This window comes from Talpa occidentalis, unplaced genomic scaffold (assembly GCF_014898055.3).
Source record: "Talpa occidentalis isolate TD23 unplaced genomic scaffold, MPIMG_talOcc4v2.1, whole genome shotgun sequence".
Taxonomy (NCBI): Eukaryota; Metazoa; Chordata; class Mammalia; order Eulipotyphla; family Talpidae; genus Talpa; species Talpa occidentalis.
Genome location: NW_026555331.1, coordinates 112,020,984 through 112,042,057, shown reverse-complemented (window position 1 = coordinate 112,042,057; position 21,074 = coordinate 112,020,984). Strand labels below are relative to the sequence as shown.

At 36.6% G+C, this 21,074-nt stretch overlaps 1 protein-coding gene across 1 annotated transcript in view; it reads right to left on the bottom strand.

Annotated features, from left to right (window-relative positions):
* Window positions 1–7,069: 7,069 nt before the first annotated feature.
* Window positions 7,070–21,074, bottom strand: part of STARD3NL (STARD3 N-terminal like) — a 29,152-nt gene continuing 15,147 nt past the window's right edge. Inside the window, exons 3-9 of the mRNA XM_037510376.2 lie at window positions 18,424–18,501; window positions 16,154–16,231; window positions 14,420–14,473; window positions 14,199–14,316; window positions 12,040–12,135; window positions 8,777–8,852; window positions 7,070–7,365 (exon numbers count right to left, since the gene is read on the bottom strand). Coding sequence (XP_037366273.1) covers window positions 8,794–8,852; window positions 12,040–12,135; window positions 14,199–14,316; window positions 14,420–14,473; window positions 16,154–16,231; window positions 18,424–18,501 — 483 coding nt within the window. The 3' untranslated portion in view covers window positions 7,070–7,365; window positions 8,777–8,793. The remainder of the gene's footprint in view (window positions 7,366–8,776; window positions 8,853–12,039; window positions 12,136–14,198; window positions 14,317–14,419; window positions 14,474–16,153; window positions 16,232–18,423; window positions 18,502–21,074) is intronic.

The following is a 21,074-nucleotide window of genomic DNA, read 5'->3' as shown; positions in this document are numbered from 1 at the left end:
ATTTGAATAGGCTGCTGAGAGAAGATCTTGTACATTTGTGCTATACCCTTCTGAATCCATTCCTATTCATGTTTTCAAGACAAAGGCAGTGTGCACACTTTCTATGTCCCCGAAGAGATGAATATAAATGACTACAAATTTTATCCAGGCCGAACTTCCTTGTTCAGATAAATGGTAAAAGGAATAGTCTAGAAAATTAACTATCGTTGTTTCCACGTTTCCTGCATAAAGTAATCACAGGCTTAACCTTATCAGGAAGAAATATGAGTAATAACTTTTACCAGATTAAGGTGTGGACTTTAACTCTAACCTGGGTGTGTCACTTTGTGAATGAAAGACCTCTGCCTTAGAGAGAACTAAAATATGTGGAAATAATTCTTTGATAACAACATAGGTGATAATAAATAATACCACCATTTTCTTAAGATTTTTGGATAAGAATTTGAAGACTAGATATTTGCTTAGGAATAAAAGGTTCCCTTTTCTATAACTATCCAGAGTAAAACTAAATTATACAATTATATATATATAATAATATATATAAATGTATTTTCCAGGGACATTAATTTTCCATCGCTGATATTTTAATGCTTGCACATAAAAGTGTGTAAAATGTTCCTGGTATATTATACGTGATAATGAATCCTGAATCACAGCTGTTCAATAGGAACTCCTACCATGCTAGAGATATTGTACATCTGTGCCATTGAGTATGTAGTCACTAATCACATGTGACTACTGAGCATGGTAGAAAGAGGAACTCAAATTTTAATTAAATTGAATTTAAGTAGCCATGTGACTACTGAATAAGTTCCGTGACCTGTTCTTTCCCTTGATGAAACTCTTAGGTAGGTCAAGATTAACCAGGAGGCAGATTTTGGAGGATATGAGTGTGTGTGTATACATATACATGTGTGTGTGTGATATATCTGTGTACATGTATGTATGTAATCAATATGTTCTATCTAGTCATCTATCATGCAATCTTTCCAGCAATTATAGCTGTCAAAGTGACCATCTGAGATGAACTCCCTATCACTAGAGGTGATCAGAGAGACTCTCACCAATGGATGGGAGGTTATATTTATGCTTTGGGTAAAGAATTTGATAAAATAATGCTTCATGGGCTTCCCTGGTAGTGCAGCCATTGAGTGCTGGGCTGCGAGGCTGCCCACAGCCTCTGCAGTGCTGATTCATTCCCCGGCCGCTGGTGAGGGTCCCACAAAAAAAAAAAAATAATAATAATAGTAACGCTTCATAACTACAAAGTGTTTTCTAGTGGTCTTCTCTAATTTTATCCCATTCACAACAATACCACCAAAATTATTCACAGTTTGTGGGGTGAAAAAGTAAGGCTTAGTGACTTGCTAAGCCACTAGACTAATAGCAGTAAAACTGTATTAAATATTCATCTTCTGACTTACAATCTTTTCACAACCTCATACTGTTTTTTCAAGACTCTTCTTGCTGTGTTTCTGCAATTGGATCAAGAATTTGGGGGGGGGGGTGTCTTTTTTTCTATTGCTGAAGAGAATGTTTCAGAAATCAGAATAATAAAATAATTATCTACAACAATAGGTATCCACTTAGCCCCATTACTTTTAAGAGTTGAATTTATGATAGACCTTTACTTCTCTGAAAGACAGGGTGTAAATAGGTGGCTAAAGGGAAGTCAAGAAACAAATGTAGTAATTAAGAACTGGCCATAATTAGTTCTGAGGCTTACACAGATTCTCAAGTTTCCACTATTTCTCCTTGTTGCCATTGCCATGTTTGGGGCCAGGTAAAAATGAAAATAGTGAGCACTAGAGCTATATTCCCAGAGAGAAAATCACCTGTGTTCAGCTTTGGAACTCCCTGAGGATGACTGTTCCTAAGAACACTGGACTAATATATTACAGTGTCTTCAACTTTTTTTTAAAGATTTATTTTTAGTTTTTTATTCATGTAAGAACTGGGGTGTTGGTCAGAGGTGCAGGGGGTGAGAGGATTCACCAGAGACAGAGTGGGGAGCAGAAAAGGCGGATCTACTGAAATATGCTGCTGAGGGGAGCCATCAGTGAGATAGGAGAGGTCTGCTGTGCCATGTAGCTCCTTGGCGAGCTGGGGATCCAACTCATGCAGCAGTGGCTGGTGATAGCTTGATAGTGCTGCAACTTAATCCCTTGCACTACCAGGGAGGCCCTGTCTTCAATTCTTAAAGAGGGCATGAGTTAGAAGCTCATTGTTTACAACCTGGAAAATATTCTTCTATGACTGGTTCTCAAATAATCCTTCACTGTTCTGAAGAGAACCAGTACAGGTGCCTCGGTAGAGGTAGGGAGCACTCAGGTTTGTTTCCTGCCCACTCCCATCTCAGCACCTTTATCTGCTGTCACAAAGTCTGTAAAGCATCAACGGTGAAGTTGGAGAGTGCAGGTCCTCAGATAACAACATTTTTTTCTCATGTCTGCCTGGATTTTCTACCAGTTTTTAGGTTTCCTCCCACATCCCAAAGATGTGCACATTAGGTCGTTGATTTGTCTAACTTGTCTCAGTCTAAATGAATGTGGATGTGAGTATAACTGCACCTTGTGCTGAAAGGACTTCCTGCCCAGGGAGGGGTCCTGCCTTGTACCTAGACCTGCTGGAATGTGATCCAACAACCCACAATCCTTAACTGCAACAAGTGGGTTAAAAAAATGAATGAATGCAAATGATTATTTCATATTAGAAATATTTTTGGGTTTTTATAAGTTTGGTGATGTTTTTGTCACTAAAAATATGTGATAGGAACCTTAGTCTTGCTTATGTAAAATTGGTTTTAACATCAATTAGTATCCAAGAGGATATCCTAATGGACAGTCTCTATCAGTTCTATTAGCATGGAGGAGAAGGAAAAATAGAAGGAAAATTTCAAACTAGAGCTCTGGGGAAGGAAGAAGGGCTATTTTTGACTCCTAGGTGGAGAAAGCCAAACTCATATGAAGTTTATACATTAGTCAACTATATGTGAATTAAGAATTTCTTAAGTGTAAGCTATATATATATATATATATATATATACACACACACACACATATTCATTCACACATACATATATATGTGTATATATATTTATTGTAAGGAATTTACTTGCCTGTTTTCAAGTTCTAACAACTAAGATAGTCAATCAGGTGACTTGGCCTGTTTCATATAATGAGAAGTAACTGACTGAGGAAGGAATCTGGGTTAATTGGTTGTTATTGCTGGATTTTGTTGAACTAAAGCACAAACTGTGGTGTTACTGTTATGGTAAGCAAAATATCACAGACTGCATATGGGAAAACTAATCGATCTCAGTTTAAAATATACTATCAGAAGAGCTATAGATATTTTAGCTTCAAATATATTACATGTTTTATTAAGTCTGTTAGAAATAATTTCCTATGAAGCAAATTGTTTGTTTCCATTTTATTAAAATAGAAGGATGACTTTAAAGTAGATTCAATTTTCTCAGAGAAAAAGGAAGGTTTTTCTCTTGACAAAAGAGAAATTTGGGAGAAATGAAAAATCTAGAAAACTAAAGCTACATGTAGAACTTAATCTGTTACTCTGCACTAATATCCTTAATGAGGAAATCCAACCATCATTCTGTATACTTTCTGTATACTCTTAAAAATCTTAAGATTGAGAGCACATTGTAAAATAATTTTCTTGACTGTATATGTTTATTTTCACAGGTCACTCTTAAATTTTAGCAGTCAGATAATACTTTATAATAATAAACTTGAGAGCTATTCTATCCTGAAAACGATGAGTTAGTAGAATTACACAGATTAAGAACTTACTTATTAATAGAAATAGGACATTTTAATTATTATAGAACTGTCAAACATCATATATACATATATACATATATATATATATATATATGTTATTTACCTGCATCTTGAGGCGAGGTCTTCAAAATAGAAGGTGGTGATTCTTAGAGATTGTGTCTTTGCAAGATGGCTAAAGAGAATAATCAAAAGTATAGACTGTACTAGCAGATTAATCACATTGCCCTTTTGATCCTTGGTAATCAGTAACCAACTATGAAATACACTCACCAGTGCAGGCAACTTTCCTATAGTCTTAGGAGAGGATGTCTATGAAATCTGTTTAATGTTGGAAAGAATTACCTTAGCTAAGAAGACACGAGCCAACAACAAGGGTATTAAATACACTCAGTACAGTATTTGACATTCTGTTGGAATTATTATGTCTATCAGAGACTTCTGGAGACTTACAGAGCTGTGCACTGTACCGGTGATGTGTGATAGTTGCTCATTCTGGCTAGCAAGAGCCAATTTTCAGGAATTCTGGCAGCCTATTGTTAAACATTGTCAAGCTTATAAATTATATTTTTCAGCTGACTGAGAACAATGCTAATTATTCCAAATGTACCCCTTCTTGTTTATTTTTTCTACACATGCTATGTGGGGTGTTGCTGGACATTAACTCCCAACTCCAGGCTCAGTCATATCCTGGTACTTACTTCAAACTTGCCATGGTGTGAGTGTTTACTCCACTAAAATCAAAAGACTGATTTGTTGTTTTGTTGCTTGTCTACTCTAGACTTGGAGTCAACATGCTGGAGAAAATGTTAATACTGTAAAGTAAAAACTTTTGTGATTTGTAAAATAAAAGCTTGTGACTTGCACAAACAGATGGAATATTTTTATCTGGCAATTTATTTTGATTTATTACAACAATTTACAGGGCTTTATGAGAAATAATTTCACCACAACTAGCTATAAAAAGTGTCATTTCAGTTTAATTTTAAAAGATGAAGTTCATTTGAATGATTTCCAGGATTTTGTAGGTAATCATACAGAATCAAACAAAGTTCCAATCCCTGCAATTATGCAAAAAGTTAAAGAACACTATCATAATCTTTTGTCCTGAGGCTGAACTAAATTTCAGTTCAATGAAAACATTTTCAAGAATGATTTGATGACATCCAGTTTATTGGGAAAGTGTTAGTGCACTGGGTGCAACTCCATTTGTGAAATTATGGTCAAGTTCTAACTGTAGGTTGGCTATGGATGAAAAAGTTTGAAATCAAGAAAAAGATTCCATGAGAATCAACTGGTATATGGAACTGACAGTAAAAAGTATTAAATATTTTATTATTTGTTGATTTACTCTTGTAAATTATCCCTAATATCCCTGAACATTGGACCTATTGGTGCTAATGCCTTTTGATTTCATTTTCTTAGTGTAGACTGGGTGACATAAGACTGGTTGCCATGAACCTATTAGCATCAACAGATCATAAACCCTAGATATAGGCAATAATGATATGCTTTTTCCTCATAAGAACACAGACATAGGGACCTCCCTGGTGGCACAAGGGATTAAGAAGCAACCTATGAAACAATTCGTAGCCACTGCAGCATGAGTTCGATCCCTGGCCAGGGAGCTACCCACACAGCACAGTAGACCTCTCCTGACTCGCCCACTGCTCCCCTCAGCAGTGTATTTCAGTTGATCTGCCTGTTTTGCTCCCCACTCTGTCTCTGGTGAATTCTCTCACCCCCCCCACACCTCTGGTCTACATCCCAGTTCTCGAGTGCATAAATAAATAAATCTTAAAAAAAAAAAAAAAAAGGAACACAGAGAACACAGACACGGGAGGCAAGGTTCAGCTGTGTAAATGAATGTCATATACTGAATCATAAAAGGGCCTTTAGGTAAAAGTGGCTTCAGAGTTACCCTGAGAAGTTTCATAGACAGCATTAACATCAGAGAAAAGTGTAATTAGGATCAGGGAGAGCTATTCAGCAATGCGAGCACATAAACAAACATCCTAACCTCCCACCACACACAAGCAGGAGTCCAGGCCATGGACTCTATCTGCCCAGTCTCAAGGCAAAGTATGACTACTGTTGGGGTGAATGCTTTGAGCTCTCACACTCTGAACTCATAGCACTTTCAAACCATAACTTCATTTCTTTGGGTCTGTGCTGTGTGTGTGAGTCAATCTCTGGGTGAGTCTTCACTTCTTGTGAGGATTAGTTGCATTCTATTGATTTAGCTCAACATGTCTGGTGATAGCTCTTTCACAAGTTAAATTCATACAATGGTGCATAGTTTAGGAGTCTTCAAGCGTATTAATATCATGTATATATGGCATTGAATGTCATGTACTGGATCATAAAAGATTCTTTAAAGGATTCTTCAAAGGTTTCACAGAAGACATTTGCATCATGCATATATGTTGGCTGTTTGTGTGTGTGTGTGTGGGTGGGTGGTGGTACACACATCACTATATGTGAGCTTCAAGTATACAAATATCCCACTCCTGAGACAGTTCTCATTGTGATAATACCCTGTGTTCCTGAAGTTTTAGTCCCAAGACAAACCCTGGAGATCTTCCTCACTCCTTTCTAGACCAGAAGAAGCTTTAGCAAACCTCCTGGTTGCATTTCTATCATTTGACCCATTTGACCCATTCTTAGAAAAGTACACATGGAGTGGATTTGATCTGCACACATGGCCAGTTTCCACACAAACTAGTAATTATACAAACAATTGCTGATTTTCTTAAATGACACAATAAATAATTAAAGAAAACTAACATACATAATGCTTTCTGATGATTCATAAAGGAGAACGTTCACATTAAAAAAATACCTTAAAATATAATTTAGTTCACTTTAATTAAAATTAGACAAACAAAGGAAAATTATGGCAACAATTTCTTAGTGTGGGTTCAAAATATGACTACTGAGACTATTTTTATAGTCATACTTCTAAGAGAAAGATACTATTTCATGATAAAATAAGACAAAATGGTGACTTTTACATAATTACAATGCCTCCTTGTCCCCCTTTTATAATCAAAACTTGATGCCAAGTACATAATGCAAAACAAGAAAAATAAGACTAACCACTTTAATGTTGTATTTTATTACTTTTTAAAATTGTACAAAGAGTGCATGTGCATGAGTTAAAAAAAAACACAAGGGAAACACAGGGTGTTAAAAAATACAAAAGAAATTTGAGACATGAAACAAAAAAAATTGTTTTGCAAACCAGAATAAAGACAATTTGCCTACTAAAAAAGTGTTATTCCAATATATTAAGAAGTGTTTTGATTAGGAATACAGCACAAGACTTTTCTGCAACTATTCATTAACAGATTAGACTCAGTCTCAGTGAATACAGGATAGATCAATACATTATCTTACCAGCCACAGCAGACTACTCAGTAGATGTGGATATGGTACAATGTCTGTGAGGTATTACAATATAAATTCTTTTCAGCTATTCAAACTCAGCAATGGATGTCACCATTTCAATTTTCAGTTGGAAGACCTCATCGCCAGTTTCTTTTCTCATCTGTGAGAGTTTTTCACACTAAGAAAAAAAAAAAACACAAAAATATTTGTGATGAGGTATTAAAAAGCAAAATGCTACATTTTGTTGTATGTTTTTCTAACATAGTCTGTGGACTGAAAATGGGCTGTTTTTGCAGACACATAAAGGACCATGGCTATGGTAACACAAGAATTTCCTTTAAAGCATTTCAGGAAAGGGTCAACTATTAACATGCCTACATTTTTGCTTTATGTCTCAACCACTGCCATGGAATGAAAGAGCTAACGTATGCTGAGTACTGCTAGTGCAGACAATTAGCCATGATTCTGGCTACATCTGCTGACAGCTTGCACCTATGCTGGCTTCTCAATGTCTGTGTATCCATCTACCACTTTTTCTTTTTTTAAAAAAAAATATTGTATTATTCTTATTGAGATGTAATTGACATATAATATTGTATTAGTTTTAGATGTACAACATAATGATTATATATATTGTGAGGTGATCCCTAGAATAATGCTAGTTAACATCATTACATTACCATTTATGGTGACAAAATTTTTTTCTTGTGATGAGAAACTTTTAAGATCTATTCTCTTTTCACTTAAGTAATTCAGCAGAGTAGTTGCAACTACAATTTTTGTCTATTTGCCTTGTATTTCTGAAGTTGAAATGTTTTTCTTCGATGAGTTGAAGGGTTGATTGATTGATTGATTGATTTTTTGAGGGATGCGCTGGTGATGGGAGAGCTATGGTGACCACACTTGAAGGGAGAAATGCTATACTCTCAAAATATTAACAAGGATGTAAAACAATGATACCTCATGAATAAATGAATTAAATTTTTAAAAAAGATTTTAAGGATTTAACAATGTGTCCCACCTGAGGCACGTCGAGCCCTACTGCTAGAATGACAGCTTTCATTTTGGATACTAGAAAACATCTGAGTTACATCCCAGTGCAGGACTATAGTGGATTGATACCAGACTAGGTGGGTCTAAATCCTAGCTCTGCTACTTGCTATTTTTGTGACCTTAGACAAATTAATCATCCACTTAGTCTCACTTGCCTCAAGTATAAATGGAGACAATAGCAACACCACATTTCATAGGACTGCTCTCCTATTAGTACACATAAGTTAGGGTTTGCAAATTAAACAATGACTGACACAGAGACATTCTGGCTAAACATGAATGAATTATTCTTATTCTGCAGAAATCTGGAACTCTGGGGAATTCATACACAGAGAATTCAGAAGTCAGATTTGGAATTTATACTTCATAAATTTATACCTATACTGAAAATGTTAAATTTTACATTAATAAAATTTGACTGAAGTTAATGTAAATAAGACAAATCTGGCTATATGCTTAGATTCATATATTTTGAATTTTACTTTGAATCTACTCAAAGAATGTACTTTGTTGTTGTAGTTTCATTTTTGACTTACTTCAACAAAAGTACTACTCATATTTCTAAAAGTGGTTTTTCACTGTCCTGCTTTTCTTCAGCATCTTCTTCAGATCCTACATCGTAGAAAAGGGGGAGGAGAAAGGAATAATATCCCATTAAAGTAACAAATGATTTATTTACAATTATAATATACATGCACAATATTTTATTTATTTTAAAGATTTATTTATTTATTTTATACAAGAACGGGGTACAGGCCAGATGCGCGGGAGGGTGAGGAGGATTCAACAGAGACAGAGCGGGGAACAGAACAGGCAGACTAACAACATACAATGCTGAGGAGAGCAGCGGGTGTGACAGGAGAGGTTTGCCGCGCCATGTGAGACCCTCGCCAGCTGGCTGGGATCAAACCGGCACTGCAGAGGCTGCGGACAGCTTCACAGGGCTGCGCTTAACCGCCTGTGCCACCAGGGGAGGCCCAGGCATAATATTTTAAATGGGATGTTAATCAAGAAATTTAGGTTAACAAAACTTCACCTGTAAATAGTTTTATTTTATTTTATTTTTTTTGTGGAGAAAAAACCTTTAAAATAGGCTCTAACATTTGCTCTAATCTGTCGAAAAGGATACTGTTTATGTACTACTAAAAATATTCACGCAAACCTAGAATTACCATCCCCTATAGGAAGCTTTACTATAGAGAACCTTCTTTTCTAAGCACATTAATTCCAATTACGGTTTTTAATTTCATTTCTTTCCTAAGTGGAATTTTCAGGCAACAGAAATATAATATAAACTAAGCTCTTTAAAATACTCTTTCTCTGCCCACCACAAATCTGCATTTGTTGTCAATACAGTCACCCTGGGGAAGGATTCTTGTGCAGCTTATTTGCAATGGAATGGTAATGCTTCTGACCACCACTAGGTGGTAGTAAAAGTCACAGATGAGAAGTCGGGTTAGAAACAAAGTTAAGTGAAGAATCCCTGAGGAGGTATTCCTCAGGTTAGCATTATGTTCTATTCTGAATTTCTAATTAGGAAACACATTAACGCTGAGAAATTTTTTTTTAAAAGGGAAGAATTAATTTTTTTAAAGATTTATTTATTTATTTATACAAGCACTGGGTACAGTTAGAAGCACGGGAGGGTGAGAGAATTCACCAGAGCCAGAGCGGGGAGCAGAGCAGGCAGAAGGACCGAAGCACACCGCTGATGTGGGGAGCGGCGGGCAGCAGGAGAGGTCTGCGCGCCATGTGGGACCCTCCTCCGGTGGCCGGGGAGCAGCGGGGATCAAACCGGCGCTGCAGAGGCTACCCAGCGCTCAACCACTGCGCCACAGGGGAGGCCCAACACTGAGAAATTTTTAATTAGTCTTACGTAAATAAAGCTATACAAAGCATGAACTATACAACACAAATTTTCTTTTTTGAAAAAGAATGAGTCCTATTCTGGGTTCGGCTCGTTGACAAATTATTTCATCTGACTCATTTTGTGTTTTATATTCAACTAGTCCAGGCATCCAGTTACTTGGAGTTTCCCTAGCGCCACAGATTACAATGCTATGCCCTTGATAAATCATAGGGCTCTTTCTGTCTAACACCTATTTTACTCTACAGACATTCTACTTATAATGGTTCTATATACAGCTTTTCAACTTTACAATGGTGTGGAACCGGTACAATTCAGTAGAATGAATGTGTCTAGTGACACGCTGTAGACATGCTGTAGTGTCTTTTCTCGTCTCGTGACATGCTGTAGAATACTCATGATGCTGTACAGGTCAGCTCCCAGTCAGCATCACGGATCACCAGAATAAATAAGCAATACCCTATGGTACTGTGTTGCCAGCCTAAGTGTTCTGAGCATGATTAAGGTTAGGTTAAGCTGTTTGATAACTTGGGTGTGTAAGAGATGTATTTTTACTTGTAGTAATTTCAACTTACCTTGGGTTTCACCCCATCATAAGTTCAGGAAGATCTATATTGTATGTGTTTGTGTTTAAAATATTTACTAAGCTTATTACTGGGAATGAAATAATGTAGTTAGTACCTAACTCAAATTTATATCCTAGAGGTAGAAACAGTCCAGGTCATTGCTGAAGACACTGCAGATAATACAAGATGATAGGGCTGTGGAAAAGGTCCTAAAAACTTATGTAAAGGACACCCTACGTGCAACTGAGAAGCAGGTGAGGGTGGGGAAAGAAGCCTTTTGAACATGTTGGTGACAAGGACTGCAGATGGATAGCATTAAAGATAGTAAAAGCAAGATGCACAATGGTTTGTGGGTACTGGTACACATCATTTTCAGAAAAGTTAAGAAGTGAATATATGGAGATGGTTACCAAGAAGAGAGGTTGGACAATTGGGTAAGAGTGGTCACAGGCGTACCTTCTGCCAGGCTAAGGATTTATGACTTTCTTAGTCTTTTATGGCACTGAAGGTTTTTGGGCAGAGAAAAGAATATGATCAATTATGCATTTTCATTAACACTGAAAGGCCATATATTTATTAGCTATAAGTAGGGACCCTAGCTCTGGAGCCAGAGTTCAAATCTTAGCTCCACCTCTTACTCTTTGTGTGAAGTTAGACAAATTACTTCACCTCTCTGTGCCTCAATTTGCACATTTCTAAAATAGGGATAAAATAGGTTTTTTACGTCATAGAATGGTTATAAATAACCCTGAGAATATACAGCAATTATTTTTAACATGGTATTTTTAACACAGTATTCTGGTGACTGGTTACAAGAAGGCAACTGAGGCAGGGAGACAGGAGGCTGTTGCAGAAACTGAAATAAAAAAATACTGAATTGATGATGGAGATATTAAGTAGTATAATTTGAATGAGATAAAAGAGGCACAAATAGAGGAAAACAGCTTGGCAATTTATGGAATGTGAGCCTTAAAAAGGGAGCTGAAAAAATAAATAAATAATTGAAAAGGTGCTGACTTCCCAGTGAGGCTCTGTTTTCTCACCTGTGTAACACAATGGATAACACTGCCATTCACAAGACATGGGGAATCTTGGAGGAATTTGAGTTAAAGGGAGATAATAAAAAGAGCATCAAAACCTTTTCCTACCTGTCTTCCAAGAGGCAGATGATAAACCACAGTGTCTATGACCCTCTATTACATTTATTTCACAATTTGTGTCTCACCACTGGTAGCACATCAAAACCATGCCTTAGTAAGGGCCTGGTAGTTAAGTGTTTGCTACATGTACTGAGATGTAGATGCATAAAGAGGAGGGAGGCAAAACTTTTGAATGATGGGCAAAAACACAAATGACAAATTTTTACCTGCTTCAGATTCAGGAGGAGAATAAAACTGACCATCAGAAAGACCACCAGGTATAAGTACAGCACGCTCTGAAGCATCCTGAACTATCAGGAGTCCTGGAAGAGAAGAAATTCAGTGGCTGGGGATGACGTCACCATCTGGATAGCTTCTTGGTAAAATTAACCACAATAAAATGATAGTATTATATTAAAAACACTCTTAGCAAACAGAGGTACTTTTAAAATCTTTCAACCAAAAAAATTTTTTATTAATAAACCATGAAAAAAGTCCTGGAAGGACAGATTCCAACTAGTTTTAAAAATTGCCTCATGCTACTCATGGGATTTTCTGACTCAGAATTCACAGCACCTTTCCCTTGGGAGTACCTACCTCCATACAGAAAACAACATCATCATCAAAATTAAAGCAGTGAGAAAAACAAAACGTGAGCACATACAAATGATCTGGAGTCTGCATTTGTTGACAGATGTAAAGCATTATAAATGGATAGTCTTTTATAAATATATAAAGATTTAAGATGGTGATTTATGCAATATAAAAGTCACCCCATAAAAGAAGTGTATTTAAAAAAAAACAAAGAAAGGAGAAGGAAGCATGATGTGGATGGCACACGAACACTAACACAGACGAGAGAGATCATCAACAATGAGTTGTTTTGACCAAAGCAGCAGTTCAAACAGCAGGTGCCAGTTTATGTATGTAACATATATTACAAATAATGATGATAAATGCTACTTGAAATTTTTCATTGTGTGCTCTGTTTTATTAGCTTCTTTGATTTAGCTTAATCACTAAGCATGGAAGCTTTAGTCACAGTAGTTGCCAGGCTTTCAATAAAATTCAATTTGATTTTTATATACGATTTTTCGAAAAAGTGACTTCCATTAGTTTTACAACCAGTGTCCATAATACATTTTCATAAAGGAACAGAAGGTATGGTGTAGAGGACATGGCTTAGACTGATTAATACGTGCTTTCTTTTTAACAATTGTTTATTACAGTATTAAAACAAACAACATAAATAAGACAGCCTTTTAAATAAATAGATAAACAAGTAACATTTTCCATTTATAATCAACAAACGAAGTTTGGAGTGATACATCAAGGTTGTGCCCCCAATGACTTTTTTTTTAAGATTTTTTATTTATTTAGTTATGCAATAGCTGGGGTACAGGCCAGAGGCGCAGGAGGGTGAGACAGAGTGGGGAAAAGAACAGGCAGAAGGACCGAAGCACACTGCTGAGGGGTGCAGCAGGCGAGACAGGAGAGGTCTGCCACGACATGTGGGAATCTCCCGGGCTGGCTGGGAATTGAACCGGCACTGCAGACACTGCGGACAGCTTCACAGCGCTGTGTTCAACCCACTGTGCCACCAGGGAGGCCCCCCAATGACTTTTTTTTAAGGGTATTTCATATACTTTTTTTTTTCCTAATAATCATAAAGTTCAATCATCTGTCTTTCTCATTAACATCTAGGAATACCTAAAGTCACACAGAGTGATTATAACAGCTTTGCTTGACTCATGATTATAAAATCCTACTTATCCTTCAACTACTACTCAGAGAAGGATGTTTACACCTGAGATGGCTGAGCATTTTCTGGCTTGCTTTCCTCCTCCTCTGAATTCCATCTTAATCATTAACCCATCAACAGCCCTGCTTTCGGCACTCAACTGATATAATTACAGCTCATTCAAAGCCAACACCTGCTATATGGACAATAATGTGAGAATTTGGGTGATGAATGATTTTTATTCAGAATTGCTATCTCAACTCACCTAAAACTGGTTTACATTTCTTTGTGACTAAGTAACATAGTTATTTGGATGGACAAAATGCTTACTGTTCTATGACTATTATTAAGAAGGAGAAAACATCAACCTAAGAGAGAGGTGTTGGTTATTTTGTTGTTTGAATGTCTTCTTTACTATTGTCCACACTTTCTTCCAAGGAAGCCTGGCCTAACAGCTAGAGCGAAGAGCCACGTAACTATACTTTCATCTAACTCTTTCCATTTCTGCTGTCCCCACTGAAGAATGAAGACACCGAGGCCTGACTAATAACCACCTGCTGCTCTATTCAAATCAAGGCATCTATTTCTTTTCTTTCCAGTTAGTACCTAGTCAGTCACAAGAGACTAACCTAGAAAGAAACTTACTGTTTTCTTCTTCAGCTTCTTGAGGTAACACTTTGAAATCCAGGAACCATGTCTCAATCCAGGCAAGTATGAATGAAATGATGGGCAGCACATAGCCAAAAGCCCCTTGAGAGAAAAGCTAGAACAGATGTGACCAGAAATGGAAATGCAATTATCATATGTTCATACTGGAGAATGAGGCCTCTTCATAGATGGTAGTTATACAGAGTGGTAGGCCATACCTTTGAGAGGATCACTTTTGCTAGTAAAAAGGCACTGGTCACTGCTGTTGTCAACTGAAAGACATACAATCCAGTACCATTCAAATTACACATTTTATGTTGTGAAGGCATATTCCTCACACACAAAACCCACCTGAGCCAAAAGCACATAATATCTGAAAAAGCTATGCCTGGCCTGGCTCCTTCTTCTACCTCTATCTCTATCCCCAACTCTACCAACTAAACCCTGACTGGGGCAAAGTGAGCTTCTATGTGCCATACAACCCCTGACTGGCTACTTCGGGTTTCCTTACCCCCACGTTCAAGCATGCAGGTGAGCTGGGAAATTAAGTTTTGTCCACCAGGGGGTACAATTTGCAAAGATACTAGCACCACATAAGGATGGTGCTCTGCAGTGAAATGCAGAGTCAGGGCATGCCCTAGGTCTTGGTATGCTCGGAGATAATCCCACAGACCCTGGGCCTCTCATTCCATCCTCCAATGAAGACTTGTAGCAATAAGAAACCTGGCCAAAATGAATGACAACAGTAGACTTGACTGAGAGAATGGATGCAGGGGACATTAGGTGTCATGCTCAGTAAGTATTAACAAAGTTGCAGAGTCAGTATTTGTTAGCAAAAAGACCACCAACCAACACACATACAAACACACCCTCTGCAGAGTGAGCTACCTGTAAAGGACGTATTTACATTCTGATACTAGTTAACTTTACAGGCTCTTTAGATGATCTTTAGGTATCAGCTGACTTTTCATTTCAGTTGCCTCTCTGCAAATGTTTTTGAATGCAAGAATCAGAAACAATAAAATGGATGTTAATATGAGCAGTTCCTTTGATAATCTGAACTTTGGTATCAAAGATACTATCCAAAATTCTCACTGAATATCTCTATTTGAACCACTTTTCTGAAATGAACATTGAGACAGATTACCTCACAAATACTAGTATACATTATTATTAAGAGTCTGGAATATCAATGTCCTAAACAGGGACTTCTGTAGAAAATTGAGATGGGACAAAAGAATTTGGTTATTTGACAAAAGAATCTAGGAAAGGGAGTCCAGTCTGACTAAAACGGTTAGTCTACACATGACAAATGTGGGTTTGGGGCTCAACAGAATCAGGCAGAACTGCTTGAAATTTTCTTTCACTTCACTATGCATTTATTAAGGGTGAACACATTTGCCAAAGCTCTATGCTAGATATGAAGAAAGATGAGCAAAATCACCACTGCTTTCAAGAAGCCCAAAGGTAACAATAAAAAGGAATAGAGGTGTATTCCCCTTAAGATTGGAGAGAGGGGAATAAAGTAGGGAAGAAGTCAATTATCAAAATAAGCAGAGAGCAAGTTATATATATATATAAAAAAAAAATCACCAGCAGTTTCAACCAAACAAGGAATTTTTCAAATATCTTTGTGACAGAGGTACTGATCTCATCTCTCATTTGCAAAATTAGGTAGAGCTATGTTGGTGCTTGGTCAATAATCACTTTTGGGTCTCTGAATTCCTCATTTGGTTCCATATACATACAAAGATCATTATTCATTACAACTGAAAAGAAGCCCTGGAGTGTTAAAGCTACTGAAGTGTAGGGGAAGGAGTCTCAGGAAAAGCTAGTGGAATTCAACCCAAATCAACCCTGCATTTTCTCCCCGCTCAGCCCTGCCCTGATCAGGTCCCCGCCTCGAGCGCCGGAGAAGATGAACCACTCACCTAGGCAAAGGGCATACTCACCGCTATTGCCCACCAGTGGCGCAGTCTGCATACAGCATATGCAAGTATTAACACTTTAAATCGAAACACTGCCAAAAGCTATATATATAAACAAAGAGAAACATTTTGGTAAACATATACTAAAGTAAAGCAATTTGGTTTTATGAAAACCCCATCAAACTGTCTTCATTATTCTGACTTATCTGAAGGCTGCCACAGACTGGCATTGATTGGTCTTTAGACTAGCATTTAGGATCGCTGTTCTAGAATTTATGCAATACCATCCAAAAATGAATTCAAATTATGTCCCTATTATTATTAAAATAGCTGTTTACTTTTCCTTCTTATTTCAGTCTATATATATTTCTGATATCCTTTAAAGACTGAGAAAATGTTCTAAAGGTTGACTTTTCCATTTTGGAAGACAGCAGGTTCTTAGTAAAGTCCTTGGCAAGGTCACTAGGTCTAGGTCACTAGGATGCTGAACGGGTTCTGCACATTTTAGTAGCTATCATCTGATTAATGAGGGTGGTTCAGAGACTTATGTGAGACCCTTTGTGTTCTGCTATCCCATGTAATCCCCACTCCAACCATCCCAGGAGCCAACTACCATTACACAGATAAAATGAATAGAAAAATCATCCAAGGTCACACAATAGGATTCAAACCCAGGCAGCTTGAGTTGGTATCAGGCTCTGAACTGCAAAGTGAAGCTGTCCTAATAATTCTTTCCTAGTAAGGAACACAGAACTATATTTCACCAATTTTTCTTGGAAAATGTGCAATGTCTCAAGGTAGAGTCTGCCAAAGTTCCTCACTCATCAAAACTGATGAAAAGCTGGATGTTGACAACTTATTTGCTTCCATTGACTAGATGACTTCATGATTCTTTAATGTAAAGGAAATTCACAGGTTGTTCCTTATTTTAATGTGCTGCTTTTATTTAAAATGTGTTATTCAACCATCTAGTATTTGCTTAGTTTCCTTATTCTATCTGCATTTTGGACTTGGCAAAAGTATGTCTTTATCCTCTGTCTCAAAGACAGATCCCAAGGATTCCTGGAGTCCACTTCCTAGGCCAACCATGGCAATCTTTCTAATTTGAGCTAATGGGCCCACCAACCTGTCCATTACCATTAACTCCCTAAGAATGGTGTACAGATAACCCATGGAGATCTGGCCAGTGGATTGATTTGGCTTCCTGGCAATTCCTGATTAAGGTTATTTTAAGATAAATTAGCAGAGAAATAAAAGAAAAAAGAGAAATCAGTTTGGATGCTATATGTCAATTGTTTTAGAAGAAATATCAAGATATTGGATCTACTACATTCTGCTAGCAACTTCAGTATCCTGGGATATGTCAAGACACTGAACCATGAGACTCAAATTCTTCATTTGGAAAAAGGAGGGGATTAAGTTATAGTAGGAGCTTCCTAAATATTCTGAAACTACTCAGGTTTCAAGGGAGTGACAAGAAACCCTGACCTTTCTTCACTGGGTGGGGATTCTACCTCTTTTCCCATACATAACTTCTGTGGGCAACTTCCAAAACAAAACAAATGATGATAGTGATTGCAGGTAACATTCTCTAAGCATCCTGGATGTATCCATCTTTGGGCCACGTGTTTTCCATGTATTATTTCATTTACTTTTCAGAACTATAACAATCTCATTTTACATGATGAAAAACTGTACTTTAAACCTATTATATTGAAGTATATACATTATCTGACAGTCAAAATCACAATGCATCCTGGAAAGACACTGTAAGCATTTGCTTGCATAAAATCCCTCATCAATATATAATTGCTTCTACATAGTTTTTAATGGTGCCCATTATTACCAATATGCAACTTTCCTCAAAAACTCCTTATAGAAAAATGAACATAGAATAATTATTAAAAGTATGCTCAGGTAGAAACTTATCAAAGGCAGAAATGGAATGGCATTTCCATTATGCTATTATATAAACAGGTGAAATTTCCTTTTGGTGATTAAGGGTATGTCTATGGGTATTTCATTTGAAAGAATAAAGGCTGTCCTCCAAGGAAGTCAGGATGGCCCTTTCTATTATCTGTCCTTATCTCTCAATTAATCTTCTCTTCCTTTGAGATGACCAGTAAATTGGGTGGAGACAGACAGCACTGAATGGGTCAGTAACTAAGGGAAAAAGGAAAGACAGTGTTCAAGGGAGGAAAAAAGAAAGGCACAGAATTTGAGGTTAATTACAAAGAAATCTTCCATTTAGTTTCATCATTGCTGAAATGAAATGTAAAACAGAAAATACTTACAAATATATCAAAATAAGAAGAGTAGTAGTCATACTGCACCACTTCCTTCTCTAATGCGTTCTCAATGCCTCCATTCACCTAGGAAGAAAAGAAGTAAAAACAAGAAATTTACGTGTGAAAATAATACAAGAGAACAATCATACAAATAAGGTTTCATATATACTTTCCTGCCTATCTTCTTAGAACCCAGAAATTCTGAAATATGGAGCAAAATAACCAGAATAATAGAGAAGTGCAAAAACAGCATCTCCCACTTCAATTCTGAATTTATTCAACAAAATAACAAATATATAGTGAAAGACAATGCCTTTTTGTAGTTCATATGGTGATAAACTATTAAAAAGAAACCTTTTTTTTTGTTTGTTTTTTTGGTGCCAAAACCCAAAAAAAGAAACCTTTTTGTAAATAAAATCTTCAATCTACAAAAGTATATTTTTGAAAATGACAATTTGTATTTGTTCAATGTTTCCCTCATTTTCTGATCACCCTCCACTGCTTTAGTTCTTAGAAGATCAAGGATCCCTTGCTAACAAGTATCAGTGAGGGCAGTGACCAAGACACAGGCTAGAAGTATAAAATTCTCCCTGGTTTTTCTATTTACTCCTCCTAGCATTTAAAAATACTGTACTCTTATAAATTATGTTGTACTATATAGACAACAAAATAAGGAATAGATAACAAAATTAAGAACTAAGTTACAGTAAATGAGGAAAATCACACCTAATAGGATAAATTTCTGTCCAATTTTCTGATCAAGATAAATTTTGATGTCTACATATCAAACTATAATTTTTTTCTTTTTTAATCAAGGAGAAGAACATATATTCAGCACCTAGTACTGTTCCCAAGCAGAGAGCATAACATACGTTAGGGCCCATGAATCAGCCCGATCATAGGCATGATTTACAAGTTTTCAATCTAGAGCACACTGTCTTTGCAAACTAAAGCAGCTGGTCTGAAAAGGGATAAATTGAAGGGCAATTAACCAAACTGACCTGGCTAAGAGAGAAAAAAAATCATTAAGGAATACCTTTGCAAGGTGTGCTCTTTGGTGAAATCAGAATAAAAGTTGCCACAAGGAAAAAATGCTTTTGGTTTAGTTTTCAAGTATTTGTTATGCAAGTGAAAGCATACTCTAAATGTGATTCCTATTTAAATCCCTTAAGATACAAATTTTTGCGTAATTGCTCAGGTTGGCTATAGAGCTGTTTGACTATGGATCTCCATAGATGAACAGAATTAAAAATTTGGCAGCTAAGAGTAATAATTATTAAAAATTATTTAGTCTCAATTGTTGTATCTCCAGACTAAAAATTTACACTATCCAAATTTTAAAAAAGGATCATTATTCCAAGTGGCCTTAGGGCAAAGAGGGGTTTCTAACCACAGAGAATACTTTCTGATGAAAAAAAATAGGAATCAAAGCTGCCAATAACTTTTCAATAGCAAGTAGAAAAAGGTTTTCTCTGGTATCTGCAAACTTTGAAAGACCCTGATTTTGTGCTACCTTTAAATAGAGAAATGTAAAACTCTACATCACTATCCTTAACTTGTACTCCACATTTTTACTTCAATGTCTCTAGCTCCTGATGTCCCAAAACATTCATCTTGAATTTCACAAGAAATCTTTTCCCAATCACAGTTCTGACAAAGCTGGTACTGTTCTTCCAGGATCCTTTATTAGAAATCTTAGTATCATCTTTTGACACAGAGGATGGCATAATAAGTCTATCAGTAAATCTGTTATTTCATCCTTTGATAATGTCTCTCAGGTTAGCATTTTCTTTTCTATTCCCACCACTTTACATGGGATTCCTTAAACAACTCCTGAGGTAGTTAATGTCCATCTGTTCCTAATTTAATACAATCTCCAAACCATTGTCATGATTTTACCTACCATTCACCAAGTATTTGAGTAGCTACTAAGTACAAACATTGTTCAAATACAAAAATACTTCAGTAAATAAAACAATGTGAGTTTATATTCTAGCAAGGGGAGAGAGATGACAGATAAGTGCTACACAGAGAAGGGAAGCTGGACAGTGTGACAGACAAATGACTGATTTTTTTGAGTGGTCATGGAAATCTGTGGTGACATTTAAACTGACTGACACCAAAATAAAAAGTTGGAGTCAGCATCAAGATAAAGAAAATTAATCATTTCACACAGAGGTAACGACTAGTATAAAGATCCAAGACAGATGAGAACTTGTTCATTTCTGAGAGCAGGAGGAGGCAGTCTGACGGATCCAGGTCGGCAAGGAACAGAGGGTGGAGAAAAGAGTGTGGAGACTCCTGGGCAATGACATAAGGCATTGTGTCATTTGTACATTATTTTAAGTGTTTTAAGAGATCAGTATGAAGAATTTTAAACAGTAAATTAGACTATTTGATTTATGTTTTTATTTTTAAGTCACTGTGCTACTCTGAAGAGAATGGATTATAGGAGAACAAAAGTAGAAGCAGCAGCAAATTAGTTCGGTACATGGTATCACAGAATGAGCAATAATGTTGGCTGTTGAAGGGGGAAATAACAAAAATGGAGAGAGGTCATGTTTTGAGTGTATTTTGCAGGTATGTTTGACAAGACTTACTTTTAGACTTGCTACAGAGAATGAGAAATACAAAAGTGAATCAAGTAAGGATGAGTC